Here is a 21,219-nt window from a genome sequence, read left to right on the forward strand (position 1 = left end):
TTTTATCAACTTTTGAAGCAAAATTAGATGGCAGCAATAACCTGAACTATCAGTAAAGTTAGCATTCAGAACACATAACTGTTTTTATTGTCCTACTACTTGTTTAGCATACATGAAAATTATACTTTTAGAAGTAACAGCTGCTTATAAATGTTGTTCCACCTGATGTGCTTTTGCAAAACAAATAAAAGACATTGGATAGGTAAAGAAAATTTAACTTTTGTGTCCTGGAATGGTATTGCTAAAAACACAGATCTATCAACCTGATGATTTTGAACTTACCACAAATACTAGTTTTCCAACATTTGTCCAGGGGAAATCATAAAGTAACTGTTTTTCCTCACTGATATTCTGTGAAAAGAATTATGTAGCTGTAAACACTTGGGAAAAAACTGATAACAAGTATTCATAAATAGTTTTAAAACTCTTAAAACAGAGAGAGGATTTTGGGAAGGAGGTGGAACAGATCAGAAAATTCCAAGCTCTCCAGATTTCTTCTAAAAGCAAGACAAAAAAAGTGCCTCAGAGTTAACAAAGAGTGACAAAAATTAACAAGAGTTGCTGAACAGAGGTCCTCCTAATATCTGTCCTTCATTTTTGAAAAAGATCACAACATCAAGGAGGTGATGCCATGACAAGCACATGAATTAAATTTGAGTGAGGTGGTGCTGTGATAAGTCACTAACCTCACTTTCTCCTCCAGAGCTATTTGGAATCAGTGTCCAGATAAGAATCAGGACTGGAGATGGCCCTGTATGCAAGGCAATCAGGGTTAAGTGACTAGGTCACACAGCTATTAATGGCAAGTATCTGAGGCCAGATTCGAATTCCCATCCTCCTAACTCCAAGGTCCGTGCTCTGTGCCACTTAGTTGCCCTTAAATGGTCCTAGAAAAATAGGAGAAGATCCAAAGGAAGATGGAAGTTCCAATCAGTGAGTGTAAACACATCAAGGATACCTCTGCTAAAACTGCTAGGGGCAGCTGGATTGGGAGGCAGCTTCAGTCTCAACCACAAGAATCCTAATCTCCCAGAGAGTGCAGGCAGTCGGGAGTCTTAATGGAGGAGATTAAGGAAACCTCTGCCAAGTCCAGCTATCCTACCAAGATGCTGTCCTACAAGATACAGTCCTGGGTGAGAAGGAACCAGCATATGCCTGTTGAGTGCAGAAGTTATATTGTGGGGATGCTACTGGCTGTGGACACTTACAGGAAAACTGAGTTTTTGGTCTTGTTTTCAGACTAGAAGGGAGATCTGAGGTTTACAACCACTGGAGGGTTTTCAGGGAGAAAGATCATTTTCAGCACAGTGTGATGAGGGGTTCAACTATGGTTTTGGAAGGAGAAAGGAGCTCAGAGGTTCAGCCCAGGGCAAAGTTCAAAAAATAACAGTAAGAAGGATCTTAAGTCTGAGAAACCATCCCCCCCACACCCTTCCTTATATACTTTATATAGGACTAGAGGTGAATATAACAAAAACTCCTAAAAATAAAAAAAATTAAATTTTAAATTTAAAAAATGAGTAGGCAAAGGAGAAAATAGGCAGTTTGAAAGAAAGACTGGGGTAGAGCTGAGAAGGATGTGATACCAAAAAGTAAAAAGGTATTGGAAAAGATAACCTTCTAAATTCATAAAGAAATAAAAGGTTAAGGGAATAGGGAGTATACTGAATTAGAAATGGAAGGAATAGGATAAGGTGGAATATAGAAGGGTATGTAGATTAATGGGAAGGGGGAAATATAGAAGGGTACATAAGGAAGGGATTCCTGTGGAGAGTGGGTTAAGGAATTGTAAGGTAAGGTAGCAGGCAGAAGTAAAGCATAGTGGAGTGGCTAGGTTGGTGCAGTGGATAAAGCACCAGTCCTGGAGTCAGGAGTACCTGCATTCAAATCTGGTCTCAGACACTTAATAAGTACCTAACTGTGACCTTAGGCAAGCCACTTAACCCCATTTGCCTTGCAAAAAAACAAACCAAAAAACAAGTAAAGCAGAGAAATTAGGAGGGACTGTTGCTTTCAGGAAATGTTATAAAAATGAGAGATATGTAACAAACATAAAAGAATGAAAAGGAGTAGAATTTATGGGGTATAAAGGAATAATCATGACCTCAAATAAAACACTAAAATACATTTAATCAAAGAAAAATATGAAAACTACATTATATCAGCAATATTAAGCAATATTAATATTGATTGTTTTAGACAATTTAATGTAACTAATAGTCTAAGTTGTGGTAGAGAAAATGATGAGCTGGTAGACACCTAGAGTTCTGATCATGCATTAAGTAAGGGATGATAATTATCATGTCTCATGGCAGTGAACAACTTGATGTAAGTTGTACATGTATAATAATGTTTAACATATTTCCATATTAGGTATGTTGTGAAAAAAGAATGAGAACTAAGGGGGGGGGGGGGAGACATCATGAGAGAGAAAGAAACAACATCAGTTTCATTATAGCCTAGTAAAGCCCCATTGATTATCCTTTACTAAGGACACAAACCCTAAGCTTGATAGAAACACCAAACAACACATAATCTTAACTTGGTGAATCCCCAGACAAAACACATCCTCTATGGAAACCCCACGGTTCTCCGGCCCTATAGAAACCAAACCACCTGCCTCCTCTATCCAAATGTCCTATAAAAGACTTGCTCTCCCCATACCCATTGTTGGAGTCTGCTTGGACCTAGCCTGCTGTAACTTCTTTCAATGAATAGCTTTGCTTTTACTTCCATTTATAGTGCCATCTTCCTCTTTACTGAGGGTTCACCTTTTAACCTGTCAGTTTTCAAAAATGAACATAATATGCTTTGTTCTGTATCCAGACTCTTTAAGTCTTTTTTTCATAGGATGTAGGTGACATTTTCCATGGCAGAATTGTCTGTGATCACTGAACTGCTGAGAGGAGCTCCATCAGTCATAATTGAGCATCTCACAATGCTGTTGTTAACATGTACAATGTTTACCTGGTTCTACTCATTTCATTTGGAATCAGTTTATGCAAATCTTTCCAGGCTTTTCCAAAGTCCATTCACTCATTATTTCTTACAGAAACATTGGCTGTGAAAATTGTTTCCCACTATCTGCATTCCTTCTGATCTGGGTTGCAATGGTTTTATTTGTGCAAAACCTTTTTCTTTCCTTTCATTCAATCTTCTCCATATTTGTATTTTTTTTCCTTTTCCCCTTATCCTTCCTCCCAATGTTTTGCTTTTGACTGCCTCACAATGTTCTTTCCCCTGTTCTTTCCTACTTCCCTGGAGGGTAGGATAAATTTCTAAATCCCACTGGGAATGTGTATCATTCCCTCTTTGATCTGAATCTCTTGGAGAGTACACTCTCCCTACTTTCCCTCTACTTTACAGTACTATTCCTTTTATGAGGTATTTTGTGCCTCTTCATTCATGTGAGGCTGATTATTCTCGAATGCCCCCTCTACCTTTTCCTAGTATAATCCTTTTTTCAAGTTTAATAGTTTTATGTCTTGAACCCACATTCTCTTTCAAAATATACATCTCTTTTTTTTAAGGTTTTTGCAAGGTAAATGGGGTTAAGTGGCTTGCCCAAGGCCACACAGCTGGGTAATTATTAAGTGTTTGAGACAAGATTTGAACCCAGGTACTCCTGACTCCAGGGCCGGTGCTTTATCCACTACGCCACCTAGCCACCCCTCAAAATATACATCTTTTAACTGCCCTGATAGAAGTATAATTCTCAAAAGCCATAAGCATCATTACATCATAGTCAATTTACACTGACACCGTCAAAGCATCCTCCCTGTTGTCCCAATAAAAATACCCACACCCCCTAATTGTGTTGTTTTCATCTGTCCTAAGAGAAATACAATTTTTCTATGTAGTCTTATTGACTTTTTTCTGTTTACCTTTGTATTCATCTCTTGAGTTTCTGAATTTGAAGATCAAATTTTTTTAAAGTTCTGGCCTTGAAGGTACTCTATTTTGTTAAAACTTCATCTTTTCCCTAGAAAGAATATGTTAAATTTTACAGGGTAGCTGATTCTTGATTATGATCCAAGCTCCTTAGTCCTCTGATCCTTTAATGGTTGAAGCTAATAAATCCTGTGTAATCCTGATTGTGGCAACCTGAAATTTAAATTGTTTTTGGCAGCTTGCAGTAATTTCACCTTTAGCTGAGAAGTTTGAAATTTGAGTATAATATTCCTTGGGGTTTTTACTCTGGGATCTCTTTCTGGGGGTGATTGATGGATTCTTTCAATATCTATTTTATCTTCTTGTTCCAGGATATTATGCCAGTTTTCCATGATAATTTCCTAAATGACACAGTCCAGTCTCTTTTTCTGATTGTGAATTTCAGGTAGGCCAGTAATTCACAAATTATCTCTTGGATCTACTTTCCAGGTGGGTCATTTTTTTTCTATAGTTTCATCAATTTTTTCAACTTTTTTATTTTGTTTCATGGAATCTTAGTGTTTGATAGACTAATAACTTTCCACTTGTCTAATTCTAATTTTTAGGGTTTTATTTTCTTCAGTTCGCTTTTGTGTTTCCTTTTCCAATTGGTTAATTTTACTTTTTGCTGAATCACATTCCTTATCCAGTTGGCCATTTTTACATTTAAAGGAACAGATTTCTTTTCCTATTTGGCCAGTTTAATTTTTAAAGTTATTGATTTCATTTCTTCAGTCAACATTTCACAATTCTCTGGCATGCCTTTCATTGCTCCCCCCCAATTTTCTTCTTCTCTTCTTTGTTTTTAAAAATGCTTTTTGAGCTCCTTCAGAAGGTCTTTTTCGATTTAAGATCAATTTGAAAACTCCTCTGAGGCTTCATATGCAGGCATTTTGTTAGTGCTTTCCTCTTGAAAATTTGGCATTTTTATTGTCTCTCTCAAAATAGTAGGGTTTTTTTTTTATGGTTGGTGCTTTTTTTTTGTTGTTTTTTGCTCACTTTGATAGTCGAACTCTTTTCCTGGGGAAAAGGGGACAGTTCCAAGTTTTTTGTAATGGTGCTGGGGTTGTTTCAGGTGCTAGTTATTTGTTCCCTGCATTGGGGTAGACCAACCCAGTCCCACCTGTTGCCCCAGTATTCCTGGGGCTCAAATATTGTCTTTGCAGGTGGGGTTGGGACCCTCATTGCTTGCCTGTTAAACTGCTGGCTTGCTAAACCTGGACTTGTATTGTGGTTAAGAGCCTGTCACTGGCTTTCTAGTTCTCCTGCCTATGCTGGGCTATAACCAATGTGATAAAGGCTTTTATTGAAGTTCTTCCACAATATCTTGAATTGAAGACTTGTTTCACTCTTTTTTTTGGTGGGTTCTGTCACTTTAGAATCTGTTTAGAGGCTTCATTTAGGAAAAACTCCTGAAGCTTCCTAGTTTCATACTACCATCTTGGTTCTACTCCTAGGAGTCTCAGTCCTATTTTAAAACCTATTTTAATCATAAGGATCACTTGGAAAAGCATGTCAAGCTTTCATTCTCTCTGCATGGTTTTTCTAGTGTTCTCAATAACAAATACCTTAATTAAGGCAGTTAAAAATATGACCCCTCAAATCATTATTTTGTGGACATTAACTGAAACATTTTCTATAGTTGAAATATAGTTCTTTGGGGAGGTGGAGGAGGAAGAAGAATAATGGTTGTCCTTTATTTTGAAGAAGCCACAACCTCAGGGAGGTGATGCCATGATAAGCACGTGAACTGGATTTGGGTGAGATTATCTGCTCAGTCAGCAGCCTCAGTTTCTCCTTCAGAGCCATCTAGGTCCAGTGGCCAGATATGAATTAGGACAAATGGAGATAGCCCTAGATGCTAGGCAATCAGTTAAGTGACTTGTCCAAGATCACACAACTAATACGAATCTATAGGATTCGAATTTCCACCCTCCAGACTCCAAGGTCAGAGTTCTATCCACTAGCTGCTCTAGGGGAGGGAGAAGAATAAAGATCATGGGTAAGAACTAGATCAAACTACTAACTTGTATAAGTGGGGAAAAATATAGAATAAACTGAAGGAAACAGGTTTGAAAAATCACATGGCAAATATAATGTGCATACATTGTTTAAGGAAAAAAACAGTCTATCACACATGATAATGATTTTCCATTACCTACCTGAAAAATCTGTATTCCTCGTGTGGTCAACCCAAGAGTTAATGAAGCTTCAATTTCCCTTTTATCCTATAGGAACAAAATATCTTTTGAAGAAAAATACAAATTTTAATGCTCACTGTATTAGCAACTTGAGAGTAATACCAGAAATCAATGGGATGAAATAGTTTCATTGCTTTTCATTTTCTTTCATCATGACTGAACAAACAATATGATTGAATATGATCATTTCAATACATAAAAAATAAAAAGCATTGTATAAAAACCTTCTATTAGAGGCAGTTTTTAAATTTAACAATAGTAATCAAACTGAGTTCCCTCTTCATTTGTCTTTTTTATTTCGCGCGCGCGCGCACACGTGTGTGTGTGTGTGTGGGTGTGTGTGTGTGTTTACTGATCTTGGTTCTATTCTCTTCTATGTATTTTTAGAATATTTCAATTCTGTACCTCCCTTTTTCTCCCTCTCACTATCAACCTCAAATAAAAACTCATGTTTTGTTTTGTGACAAAACACTTCTTGTAATAACAAAAAAAATATATAGTCAAGCAAAAACCAACACTTTAGTCATGTATGGGAAGCATGTGTAGCACTTGTTTTGGGGCTACCAGCTTCAACTCAAACTTGTATTGACACATTGGGTCTTCAGAGTTCAAATGTTCTTTCTCCACAGGACTTCAGGACTAAACTTGGCAGGTATCTCTCCAATTAGTGAGCCAGATTTAATTAGAAAGAAACATTTACTAAAGGAGCATATTAGGAACAGTTGGTACAAAGCATCCTTATCCCTAAGTTTGTGCCACACTCTTCCATAAGTATATACAGATTCTAGGGGTAAGTGAATGCAAGTTTAGAGAACCACAAATTTATGTTATATAACCTCAACTGAGCCCAAGTATGGCAAGAAAATCCTTTTCTTAGCTAACTATCCTATTTGCCACAGTGGCTCTTTGAAATCTTTTCATCCATCCTCAAGCCTTCTTTTCCTCTTAGTTGACAGCCTTGCTTCATATTTTACTGGAAAAAAAATGAGGTCATTAAATGACAGCTCCTTTTTCTTACCTCCATTTCATCTTGCATCATTCAGATACCTTATGCCACCATTTCCTCCTTTACCTATATCTTACATGAAGACCTTTTCCTAGCCAAGGAAAATACTTCTACCTGTACAAATGACCTAGTCCATCTTGACTTCTGCAGAAGATTTCCTAATATTCTATCTCTAGCTTCAATCTTTACCTAATAGCTACAAGCACCTACATGCCATGCCACTTTTGTGATAGGTTTAATATGTACAAGTGTTCATGGCAAGAACTTGACTGGGGATGAGGTGAGATGAGATGAGACAAGGAACATACTGTGTCTTCTTTTATAAAGATTCCTGGTGACCTCTGGCTATCTTAGCTTTCTGGTCACCTAGGAGAATAAAAGGTCATACCTGTTGCCCTCTGAAGATCATGAAAATCACCCAAACTTGCCTTGCTGTTTCTATGTGGAGATAAAGGTCAAAGATGTTAAGTATCAACATATTCTAATTATACATTTTTGCTAATTATATATTTTAACTATCTCCCCCTCAACCATGGACTTGAACTAGGGTGTCCAGACTCACCTCTGAAATTTTGGCACAGTTCGTAACTAGGACAAGATCAAACGACCTTAAAGCAAACATTAAGGAATGAAGTGGATAAAGAACGGCCAGATAAGGCAAGGGGACAGAAAAGGACAAGTGTTCTTATGGCTGTTAATGGGGAGTCCTCTCAAGAGAACAGGTAGCAGAATCCTTTTTACATGGGAGAATTAGTTACTGAATCTAGAAATAGTTGAGAAAGGATAAAGAAAGTGTCATGTGTAGCATTCCTTGGTTGTTGGTCATCAATCTACAGAAGTAGGACTGTCAGGTTAATAAGACTAAAAGTGATCTGGCTCAGCATATTCAGCAATTACGTACAGAGATCTCACCTTTTAGGGATCATGCAATGAAAGTTGAGAGGCTCTACATTTCATGAAATACTTTTTCAGACCCAGGGACTTTTCCTAATGGGACTGGGGACCAACAAGTCCCAATCAGAAAGCCACCATACAGACATCAACTTAAGGGTTAGAGAAAAATGAAAATGGAAGTGAGGATGAGAAAGGAATTCTGGTCCCTTGGTAGAGGACACAAGAAAAGTTCAAATAAATCACTGGAACAACGATTCCTGAGAATGTGGTCTAATGGATATATGGTTTAAGATATTTTTTCCTCTTGAGTTCTGTAAGTTTGGGGAGATCCCTAGAGACTTACTATTAGTGAGTTACCTAAATCAGTCTCCATTTGGGGGACTGTCTTTTATCACTTTTTGATTAGGGTATTATTTGTAACTAGCTCCATGAAGATAAATTCCTGTTGTAAGTGGTTCCTCAATGGGGATCTGCAAAAAGGCGGGTGAAGTTCCTTAAGGAATTGGGTTTGATTGACTGGATCTCTATAGCTCCTTTCCCTAGGTCCACCATATCATATGCTCAAGTTACCTGAGGGAGAAATTGGATCTGGTTTTCTGCCTTGCTATATAGATGTAGGTTGATGAACTGATAAAATTTCATCAAAAAATCAGGAAAGTTCTGGTTTGGTCAAATACTACTTTTGGAATAAAGAGATACTCCAGAAACGTGGGAAAGAGTATAAAGACCAGCATCCTAGCAGATGGATAGAAGACAATGAAATTTTCCCCTGGAGAGAACTGTGGATATGGCTACTATTATAGGGGGTGTTTAAAAATACATCTGAAGACCAGCATGTGGAATAGTTAGTTCAGGAAATCTTAGAACCAGGCCAAAAGGGCCTTCAGTCTCACCCTTAGATTTCTAAGGGTTCCTCTAAAGCCTCACTTTATTTGGATAATTAAAGTGAAGCTATAAAGACAATAGAGGGAAAGTATCTTGGGCTCTTGGGAGTTAATATCAGTGTAGGATCTTTGACTAACTTTTGAATGTTACCTCATGTAGGACCAAAGGTAAGGAAACCTCAGAGCTGCCCAAATCATTCCATGTCTATAACACCAGACAATAGTGTTTCACTTCGAAGAGGTGAAAGGTATTTTTTTTTCTCAGTGATGGAAAAGTAAATTGGAGCACTTTGTAATATCATCTTCTTACATAAAAATGTTGTGTTGACTGTGAAAAAGATACATGGCCCAGGCCTGCTCATCAATGCTTTTTTCTCTATTCTTGTGACTAGAATTAGTCAGCAATAGTTTGTGTTTTTTTACCTGGGAAGGAGTCCAGTATTCTTTTATGATCCTTTTCTAAATCCTTTTAGATGATGGTGCCAGAGACCTGAAACAGGCCTCCCTTCCTGGGTGTATTGGTGTATGCTACGACATTGCAGACATTTTGCTGATGGGTCAGATGAGGTCACATTGACAGAAGCCTTAGGATCAGATGGTGGCCCACAGAAGAGACTAAGGAATGTGAAATAAACACTAAGAAAATTTAAGAACCAGCCTGCTCAGGGGCAGCTAGGTGGCACCATGGATATAGCACTGGAATTAGGAGAACCTGAATTCAAATCTGGTCTCAGATCCTTAATACTCACTTAGCTGTGAAACTTTGGGCAAGTCACTTAATCCTATAGCTTTGCAAAAACTTGTGACTTCACTTCCCTATGATCCAAGAGAACAATGCGAAGATTTAGATATTAGAGAACCCATATTTCCCATTTGGTTATAAAAGTACATCTCTTTCAAGTGGTGTACAGGACAGGCTTCAACCCTGGAAAATTTGAAAAAGCTATCCATTCATGTCTCCCCTTGGGTCCTTATGACTTTGCAAGGCACCTGCTTCTCAAGGTTTCTGAGCATAAAGACTGATTGAGCTTCCTCCATCCTGGAAGCAGAGACTCACCTAAACAAAGAGTTAATTTCAAGGAATAGACTGGATAAATAAGTAAACAACTGAAGAATAAAAGGAATCCAACCACAGGTAATTACTTTGGTCCTTTGAAGGATCAAAATACACACTCAGAAGTTAACAAAGTCAAAGTTTCTGTATCCAAAGCCTTCAAGAAAAGTATGAATTGGTCTCAGGTTGTAGAAAAGCTCAAAAAAGAATTTGAAAATCAAGGGAGGTAGAGGAAAAATTGGGAAGGGAAATGAGAACAATGTGGAAAAATCATGAAAACCAAATCAGTAGCTTGGTGAAGAAATTACAAAAAATACTGAAGAAAATAACATCTTAAAAACCAGTTTCAGTCAAATGGAGTCCAAAAGGTCATTGAAGAAAATGACTTAAAAAAAGTAGAATTGGCCACATGGAAAACAAGATTACAAGAGTTCTTTGAAGAAACTAATTTCTTCACATGGAGCTAAGGGAAGCTAATGACTTTGTGAGAAATCAAAAAAAAAAAAAACAAAACCAAAACCCACCAAAAAAAAAAACACTGGGAAAAAAGCCTAAAACTGTGGTATATGTATGTCATGGAACACTATTGTTCTATTAGAAACCAGGAGGGACGGGAATTCAGGGAAGCCTGGAGGGCTTTGCATGAACTGATGCTGAGTGAGATGAGCAGAACCAGAAGAACATTGTACACCCAAACAGCAACATGGGGGCAACGATCAACCTTGATGGACTTGCTGGGAATCATCAGTGCAACAATCAGGGGCAATTTTGGGCTGTCTGCAATGGAGAATACCATCTGTATCCAGATAAAGAACTGTGGAATTTGAACAAAGTTCAAGGACTATTCCCTTTAATTTAGGGAAAAAACCCTGATATCTTAATATCTGATCTTATATTTTATGTTTCTTCCTTAAGCACATGATTTCTCATCACAACTCAATTTAGATCAATGTACAACATGGAAACAATGTAAAGACCGACAAATTTCTTTTTGTTGGGGGTGGGGTGGGGGGAGGGAAGTAAGATTGGGGAAAAAATTGTAAAACTCAAAATAAATAAAATCTTTAATTAAAAAAAAGGAAAAAAGCCTAGACTTCATTTCTCAAGAAATAATATAAGAGCACTACCCTGATATCCTAGAAGCAGAGGGTAAAATAATATTTTGTCCATCATTTTCAAAGAAGAACATATCAGGGAGGTGATGTCATGAAAAACAGGTGAATTAGATTTGAATGATGAGGTGCTGTGCCTCAATTTCTCCTCCAGGTCCAGTGGCCAGATATGAATCAAGACAACTGGAGATAGCCCTGGATGTGAGGCAATCACAGTTAAGTGACTTGTCCAAAATCACACAGCTAGTAAAAGTCAAGTGTCTGAAGTTGGATTCAAATGCCTATCTTCCTGACATCAAGGCCAGTGCTCTATCAACTTTATCACTTGGCTGCCCTGTCAAAGGATAAAATAGGAATTGAAAGAATTTGCCAATTGCCTCCTGAAAGAAAAATTAAAACTGTCAGGAATATTATAGCCAAATTTCAGAACTCCCAAGTCAAGGAGAAAATATTGCAAACAGCCAGAAAGAAATAATTCAAATATTGTGGAGCTACAGTCAAGATAACACAAAATTTTGCAGCTTCTACATTAAGGGCTTGTACGACTTGGAAGGCAAAAGACCTTGAATTACTCAGAAAAAATGAACATACTCTATCTGTCAAGGAAAAAGATGAACATTCAACAATATAGCGGACTTTAAAATTTTCCAGGTGAAGTGACCAGAGCTGAACAGAAAGTTTGAACTTCAAATACAGGACTCAGGTGAAACAGAGAGGGGTGGATGAGAAGGGAAAATAATGAGGGACATAATTATATTGAATCACTTGTATTCCTGCATGGGAAGATGATAACTGATAACTCATATGAACTTTCTCATTTATTAGGGTAGTTGGGAGGAACATATAGGCACAGGAGGAAGTTGAATTTGGAGGTATAATATATTAAAAAGATGGAGTAAATGGGTGAGAAAGGAATGTATTGGGAGAAAGAGAAAGGAGAGGTAGAATGGGGGTAAATTATTTCACTTTAATAAAAGAGACAAGAAAAAGCTTTTGCAATGAAGTGGAAGAAGGGAAAGGTGAGGGGGAGTGAGTGAGCCTTTACTCAGAGAGGAAATAACATACACCTCAATAGGATATAGAAAGCTATCTTACCCTAGAAGAAAACAGAAGAAGAAAGGGATGGGAGAAAGAAGGGGATGGAGGAGGGAAAGGGGGGTGTAGGTGATAGAACAGAAGGAAGATATTATGAGAGGGTAGACAGATACAACACACTTGAGGGTCAGGGTGAAAGGAAAGACAATAGAGTAAATGGAGGTGGGAGAAATAGGATGGAGGGAAATACAGCTAGCAAAAGCAACTGTGGTAAAAATATTGAAGCAATATCACTGATGGACTTATAAAGAATGATTTTTGGGGTAGTTAGCACAGTGAATAGAGCACTGGCCCTGGAATCAGGAGGACCTAAGTTCAAATCCAGTCTCAGATACTTAATAATTACCTAGCTGTGTGACCTTGGGCAAGTCACTTAACCCAATTGCCTTGCAAAAAAACCCCCACAGAACCATAGAAGAATGATGAAGGCATCTGAATATGAACTGAAGCAACTTTTTTTCTCACTTTATTTTTCTTGAGGTTATTTGTGTGTGTGTGTGTGTGTGTGTGTGTGTGTGTGTGTGTGTGTATGTGTGTATGTGCGCGCGCGCGCGTGTGCATGTGTGCGTAGTGATGGGGAGATTATGTGTATTTTTACAATATGACTGTTGTTTGACAAACCATTCAAGAATATTCATTATCTCATTTCCATCTCTATTTTCAGTATTATATAAATGTTGAGAATGTGTTATAAATACAATTAAATGATCGTGGTATGTAGATACATCTCATTTAGAAATGAATGCCCTTTTCAAAATCTTGATTGAAGCTGCAAAACTGATTTTACCTCCATTACCTTATACAATCTGTAGTAATGAACAGCAATGTCATCTAGACGGATGGCCTCCTTAATATATTTAAGATGTGCCTCTGAGGCAGTCAGGGCAAACTGATCTTTGTGCATGTCTGGAATGTGTTTTAGGATGTAATCCTTCCCTCTCTTTGCAATAACCTGTAGGAATAAAACAGAGTTTAATATCTATTTGGAGAAATGGAAAAACATATTTCTTTGTTTTGTCCTATTTCCCTTTTTTAAATTAAAATGTCTTATTTGAGTTTCCTCATTTTTTCTCAACAAAGGGAAAATTAAAAATGATCACACCTTTTTAATAGTAGTGTCTACCCTTTCAAAAGATAAACTGTTTCAATTAGCAAAAGCAGAAAGTCAGAAAGTTACAGCTAAGAAAATGTCTACAGAAAGCCCACAATATTAAACCTACCATTCTTGATTTTATATTCTTTGCATCCTCTAAGGTAGATTATGACAACTCAGACATTGATAGAACAGTACCTACTCCTATTTTTATAATTCTTAAAGTGCTTTTAAGTATCATATTTGTATTTTGGTATTTTTGATGACATTGTTTTACAAATCTGCATTTTCGTCCTCTTAAATAAAAAGGATAAGAAATAGCAGCAGCAATGTGAACTAGTAGAAATATATTCTTTAAAGTTTGAAAACAGTACCTACCCAAGATGGGAAGTAAGCCTCTGGCTCAAAATATTTCCCAAAGTGCTTATTCCTTTTGAAGTTTCCAAGGTCAGATTGCAATGCAAAAGCAGCCAGCAAGAAGTAGGCCTCCTCTTGAAGCATACACTGGGAATGAAGAACTTGTTTTCTCAGGTGCCAGTAATAATAATATCTTGCTATTCTGTCACTTGGAAAAAAAGCAAAAACAGAATTTGAAACTTGATGATCTGGCCTGTAAAAAGAACCAAGAGTTCTGTCCATTTTCTAACAGGTTTACTGTTTTTCTGAATGTCTATTTTCTTCATTAAATAGAAAAATGTTGTAACAATCATTTGATTAATGAAAATTCAATAAAAAGAGAAGCAAGAGTTTAAAACATAAAATATTTGAGGAAAAAAATTTTCCTTTTAAAAAAACATTTCTTTTGGAGGAATGGTGTAAGGAGAGCAAATAACCTAAATTTTCTTATTAAAGTTGAAAGAAGGGAGTAGGAGGAGAAAAGAAACTACTTTCTTCATGAAACTACAGAATCAGTGAAGAAAGAATAAAAGGACTGTCTTTCTGTAGTGAAAGTTCAGTTAAGATTAGATATATAAAACTATATAGATCCTAGTAAATTGGCTACATGCCTTTGCTTAGCTTTTTTTTCACATTATGTGGGTAGGAGTAGAAGAAGGAGCTTGTAAGAATAAAGCAGGATTAATAGAATAAATAGTAGGAAAAGGGAGCAAGTGATTCAAGAGTATAGGATAGTGTAGAGTTGAACAAGTTCACTAAAGGATCATGATTGGGAAGGGAGAAGGGTGAGGAGAGTAGGGCTAATGTCTTGAAAGAGTACTATGACAGAAGGATTAAAGGTATTAGTATGGCTGAAGAATAGGTTTAAGGAGAAGTAATGTCACAGAGTAAATTAGAAAAAGATAATTCCTATTAATTCAAATTACTTGTTGAGAAAAATCAAATCACATTTAAAAGGATTTTTATTTTAACAAAGTTTGGTATTGCAAACACATAGAAATTTGGATCCTCCTGCCTCATTTTTATTCTTTATTTATTATTTTGTTGATTTGCTTATGTGGTTTTTTTAGGTGACAAGATATTAATGGATGGAAAGTTGGTGGGTAAAAGTTATTAAACTGTGCCCACTCATTGATTCAGTAGAATCACTACTAGGTTTATAAACAAAAAGATTTATAAAGTTTATAAACAAAGAAGAAAAAGACCTACAAAAATATTTATTCCATTCCTTTTAAAGGTGGCAAAAAACTGTAATCCAAGGCACCTGCAGTTCAATTGGGGAATGGATGAACAAATTGTGATAAATAAATGACACTGAATACCAAATGTACTATAAGAATGCCATAACTGGGAAGACTTTTATGACCTGATGAAGACAGAAGTGAAGAGTTTATACAACACAAACAACTTTTAAAGACTTAAGAACTCTAGTCAACTTAAGATAAATAATAAATGAAGATACAACTGAGGATGCTTCTATATTATCCACCTCTTTTCTAAATGGATGATGACTGAGACATTTTTTTTTGAACATGGTCAACATAGTATTTATTTTGCTTGATGTGACATGTTACAAGGGCTTTGTTTTTCTTTATTTTTCAGTGGAACAGTTGAGTGGGAGAGGATATGAATTTTTATTTGACAATATTTAATATTAAAAAATCTTAGTGAATGATTTTGATTAACTATGCAATGCTCAAAATAAAGTTTACACACAGTTTTCCCCTTCCTCTTTTTCTCCCAACCACCGGGATGTAGAAAACTTAAAGAGAGTTAAAAAAAACTGACTATACATTATTTTGATCTGTGTATACTTTGAGAACTGGGTTAGAAATATAGGGAAATATGAATAATAACACCCAGACCCAGCAGTTAATCAGTGACCAAAAATCATACTTTCCTTCTTTTCAGAACACTCCACATTTACCAGTTATTTTTTATTAATGATTTATATTATCATTTGATAATTCATAAGAATTCTTATCATTAAAGAACAAAGAAGACTTCATTCTTTTTTATTTATTTTAATCTAGCGGGATGGGAATGATAGAGAATGCACCTATGATTTTACTGGATTAGGGAATGAGGAATGGGGAGCACCCAGGAGAGGAATCTCTCTCTACAATGAAAGGTGGCACTTTTTCTGAAACCGACAGTCACAGAGAATAAATTTCCCAAGATCACAAAGCCAGTATATATCCATGGTAGAACTTGAACTCAAGTTTTCCAGGCTCTACTTAGAATAATACCTTACAGTAGCTACAAATAGCACAGCAAAACAGAAAAATTCTATCTGTGGTCATTTGGCTAAATTTACTTTCCCCATTTTACAAGTTTCCTGGAGGAATACAAGTGAAACATATGACTTACTACATTTATGGGATTATTTTCCTTAAACATTTATTCTACCAATTAAAATAACTGTAGTCTATCTGCCAAGACAAACCCAGGAACTACATGAACACAATTACAGAACACATTCCAAACAAAGTCAGATCTTTACAATTAGAGGAAGATTAACTGTTCATGGGTAAGCTGACCCAGTATAATTCAAACAATTCTAACTAAATTACCTTATTTAATGCCATACCAATCAAGCTACCAAAAAATTATTTTAGAGAGCTAAGAAAAAATATAGCAAAATTAATCTGGAAGAACCAAAAATCAAGAATATTAAAGAATTAATAGAAAAAAAATGCAAAGGAAGGTGTTCTAACTGTACCAGATCTAAAACTATATTATAAAATGGCAATCATCAAAACTATTGTGTAGTGGCTAAGAATTAGAAAAGTAGATCAGTGAAATACATTAGGTACACAAAACACAGTATTAAATAACTATAGTAAACAACTGTTGATAAGCCCAAAGCTTTCTGGAATAAGAATTCACTATTTGATAAAAACTGCTGGAAAAACTGAAAAATAACATGGTAGAAACAGCATAGACCAACATCTTATACCTTATACCACAATAAGTCATGTAGCCATTTCAATACATGACTTAAAAAAATTAGGAACGCAAGGGATAATTTATCTTTCAGCTCTATGGAGGGGAGAAGAATTTATGTTTAAACAAGGAATAGAAAACATTATAAAATGCAAAATAGATAATTTTGAATATATTAAAATGAAAAGATTTTGGCCACACAAAACCAAAGCAACCATGATTAGAAGGAAAATCTGATTTCTAAAATCAGTAGAGAACAAAGTAAAAGTTATAAGAATACAAGTTATTCCCCAATGGAGATATGGTCAAAGGATATGAACAGGCAGTTTTCAGAGGAAGAAATTAAAACTTTACAGTCATAGAAAAATGCTCTAAGTCATTACTGATTAAAGAAATCTAAGGAATTACCTCATACCTATCAGACTGGCTAATATGACAAAAAAGAAAATGATCAATGTTGGAGATGTGGGAAAACTGGATCACTACGGCACTATTGGTGGAGCTGTGAATTCAATCAACCATTTTGGATAGCCATTTGGAATTATGTCAAAAAAGGCTATAAAACTGTGCATACTCTTTGATCTAGCAATATCACTGGGAAGCTAGATGTTACAGTGGATAGCACTGGCCTTGGAGTCAAGAGAATGGGAGTTTGAATATGGTCTCAGACACTTGATATTAACTAGCTTGTGTGACCTTGGGCAAATCACTTAACCCTGATTGTCTTGCATTCCATGGCCATTTCTAGTTATCCTGATTCATATATATATAGCCATTGGATCCAGATGACTTTGAAGGATAAAGTAAGGCTGATGACTTGGCACAACACCCCTTCACTCAAATCCATTTCAGGTTCTTGTCATGGCATCCTCAACTAGAACAAAGGCATACATCAACAGTACTAGAGATACTGCATCTCCAAAAATATTCAAAAAAAGGGAAATATTTATAGCAACTCTTTCTTTTTGGTGGTAAAGAATTGGAAATTGGAATCAATTGGGGCATGGCTGAACAAGTCATGGTATGTGAATTCAATGGAACACTACTGTTTTATAAAAAATAATGAGCAGACAGATTTGAGAAAAACCTGGAAAACCTTGCATAAAGAGATGCTATTGAAGTGAGTAGAACTAGAAGATTAATAGCAATACTAAATGATGATCTACTATGATGGAATTAAGCTCTTCTCAGCAATAGTTATTAAAGACAATAACCAAAGATTCATGATAGAAAATGCCATCCACATCTAGAAAAACTATGGAGTTTGAATACATATGAAAGCATACTATTTTCACTTTTTAAAAAAATGTTTGATGTTTTCTTTCTTTCTCATGGTTTCTCCCTTCTACTGATTCTTCTTTCATAACATGACTAACATAGAAATATGCTTAACATGACTATGCATGTATAACCTATAATCAGATTGATTACTATCTTAGGGAGGGGGGGACAAAGTGAAGGAGAAAGAAAATTTTACAAAAATGAATCTTAAAAACTATGTCTATATGTTAGTGAAAAAATAAAATATTATAATAATAAAAATTTATTAAGTTTTACTTCTAAATCATCATTTTCAATGAATTATTTAATATTCAAAGCTTTTTCAGAAATAAAACCCAAGTTTTATTACTTCTAAATTTAATACTATAACCACAAGTATTGTTCTTTACTTATCTGTTCTCCTTTATGACCAAATAGCTCCTAAAATTCCCACAGGGCAGTGAATTTTTGCCCACATTCCTCTGTGTTTCAATGGCAAATTCTCATTCTGCAAAACCCTGGCAAATGTTTTTAAAATATAAAACCAACAATAGAAAATTCAGCATATGAAAGCATTAACTGATCCTGCAATTTGTTATATTCCTAGTCTTAACGTTTAAAGAAACTTCAGAAGCCAAAAACACAAACCTCTCATTTTACATGTGAGGCTAATATAAAATATTTTATATGTAGAGCCAATATAATAAAAATGACAATTTAATCCAAATAATTTGAACAATCAATACCACCCCCATTTTATTAAAAAATTTTTTACTGAGTTAGAAAAAAAGAAAAAATTTATTTGAAAAAACAAAAGGTCGGGGGGCAGCTAGGTGGCGCAGTGGATAGAGCACCGGCCCTGAAGTCAAAGAGTACAAATCCAGCCTCAGACACTTAATAATTACCTAGCTGTGTGGCCTTGGGCAAGCCACTTAACCCAATTGCCTTGCAAAAAAACAAACAAACAAACAAACAAACCTAAAAATAAAAAAATTAAATTAAAAAAATAGCATAGAAAAAACATAAAATAAGAAGGGTTAGCAATACCTGATCTTAAACTGTGGTATTAGCCAGTAATTATTACAACTATATATGGTACTAGCTAAGAAAAAGAAAGCAAGATAGTAGAAAAGAGTAGATATACAATTTACAGAAAAATTGGTATAAACCATTATCTTACACCATTGCCAAGATAAGGTCAAAATGAATGCATAACCTAAATATAGAGACATTATAAAGAACATGGAACATATTATCAGACTTATGGATAGGCAAATAATTTATGAATAAATTAGAGATAAAAAGTATAAGATATAAATAGATAATATAGATTCTATTAAATAAAGTTTTTGTACAAATAAAACAAATCAGCCAAGATCAGAAGGAAAAGCAGAAAATTGGAGGAAAATTTTAATTTCCCAGATAAAGGTCTCACACCTCAAATATGTTAAAAACTGTCAAATCTATAAGAATATGAGTCTGTCCCATGAAGAAATCAAAACCATTTATAATCATAAGAAAAATGTCCTAAATCATTTATTAGAGAAATGCTAACTAAAACAACTCCGAAATAGTATTTTATACCTCTCAGATTGGTTAAAATGATTGAAATTGAAAGTGATAAATGTTTGAGAAGATGTAGAAAAATTGAGATACTAATTCATGATTGGTGAAACTGTTGAGTCTACTTTGAAGGGCAATCTGAAATCAAGGCCATACACTCTGAACAAGCAATATCACCACTAGGTCTGTTTCCAAAGATAATTAGAAAAAATGAAAAGAACCTATATGTTTTCTAAAATATTTATAGCCTCTTTGTGACCTGGAAACTACAGATACACCTAAAAATTGGAAAATGGCTAAACAAGGTATATGATTATGATGGAATACTATTGTGCTAAAAGAAATGATGAGCTCAATGATTTTAGAAAAACATAAACACGTACAAAGAGCAAAATGAGTAGACCCCCAAACTGGTTTTTTTTTTGGTTTATTTATTTTACATCATTACAATAATCTTCTTGTGAAAGTAATCATAAACCTTCTTCCCCTCCAGAAAGATGAGAAACCTTAAGAATAGTAAGAGGAAAAAAATGTAGCTCAGTCTGTGTTCAGATTCCAATGACTTTGTCTCTGGAATGAGTTGCTTTCTTTAATATAAATCCACTAGAGAAGCTGCTTTAATATTTTTCCCACAGTTGCTATCACTAGCTTCCTCCCCATTCTCATTTATTCTATTCTCTCGCTCCTTTCATTCTGGCCTTGTTCAGAAATGTGTTGTATCTGAGTACTCTCTCCCACAATGTTACTTCTCTTCTTTCACCTACTTCCCCCTTCCCTTCCCCCATTTCCCCTTATCCCATCCTTTTCCTTTCATTTTTCTAAGGTAAGATAGATTACTATAGCCTATTAAGTGTGTGTTATTTCTTCTCTGAGCCATTTCCGATGAGAATGAAGGCTTACTCATTCCCCCTCACCTTCCCGTTCCACTCCACTGAAAAAAGCTTTTTCTTCACTCTTATATCTTAGCTCTTTCTTCCTCTCCTTTCCCTTCCTCCTAGTACTTTCCTTTATCACCCATTGACTCCATCTTTTTACTATATCATACCATTATATTCAGCTCCTTCCTGTGCCTTGTCTATATGCACTCCTAACTGCTCTTATGAGAAAGTTCATAAGAGCTATCAGTATCTTCTTCCCATGCAGAAATTACATAGTTAAACCTCATTAAGTTCCTCATAATTAGTCCTACTCGTCCACCCTCTCTCTGGTTCCCCTGAATCCTGTACTTGGTGATAAAACTTACTGTTCAGCTCTGGTTATTTTAATAGGAAAGTTTGAAAGTACCCTGTTTCATTGAAATTCCATCTTTTCCCCTAAAAGAGGATGTTCAGTTTTACTGGGTAGTTGATTCTCAGTTGTAAACCAAGATCATTTGCCTTCTGGAATATCATATTCCAATCCCTGCGAGTCCTTAATGTAGTTTCTGCCAGATCCTGTGTAATCCTGACTATAGAGCCATGGTAGTCAAATTGTTTGTTTCTGACAGATTTTAGTATTTTCTCTTTGTCTTAGGAGTTTGGCTATAATATTCTGGGAAGTTTTTCTTTAGGGATCTCTTTCAGGAAGGGATCGGTGAATTACCTCAATTTCTATCTCTGCTTCTAGGATCTCAGGGCAATTTTGCTATAGTATTTCTTGGAAAAATAAAGTCTAGGATCTTATCCTGGTCGTGACTTTCATGTACCCCAATAATTTTTAAATTATCTCTCCTGGATCTGTTTTCAAGGTCAGTTGTTTTTCCAATGAGATATTTCATATTTTCTCGCAGTCATCAGCTTCCTTTAG

At 35.6% G+C, this 21,219-nt stretch overlaps 1 protein-coding gene across 1 annotated transcript in view; it reads right to left on the minus strand.

The window, feature by feature from the left end:
- FRMD6 (FERM domain containing 6) overlaps positions 1–21,219 on the minus strand; it is a 234,199-nt gene that overhangs the window by 58,536 nt on the left and 154,444 nt on the right. Inside the window, exons 6-9 of the mRNA XM_074213353.1 lie at positions 13,648–13,834; positions 12,973–13,128; positions 6,093–6,158; positions 283–351 (exon numbers count right to left, since the gene is read on the minus strand). Of these exons, the coding sequence (XP_074069454.1) occupies positions 283–351; positions 6,093–6,158; positions 12,973–13,128; positions 13,648–13,834 (478 nt within the window). The remainder of the gene's footprint in view (positions 1–282; positions 352–6,092; positions 6,159–12,972; positions 13,129–13,647; positions 13,835–21,219) is intronic.

This window comes from Macrotis lagotis, chromosome 1, assembly GCF_037893015.1.
Source record: "Macrotis lagotis isolate mMagLag1 chromosome 1, bilby.v1.9.chrom.fasta, whole genome shotgun sequence".
Lineage (NCBI taxonomy): Eukaryota > Metazoa > Chordata > Mammalia > Peramelemorphia > Peramelidae > Macrotis > Macrotis lagotis.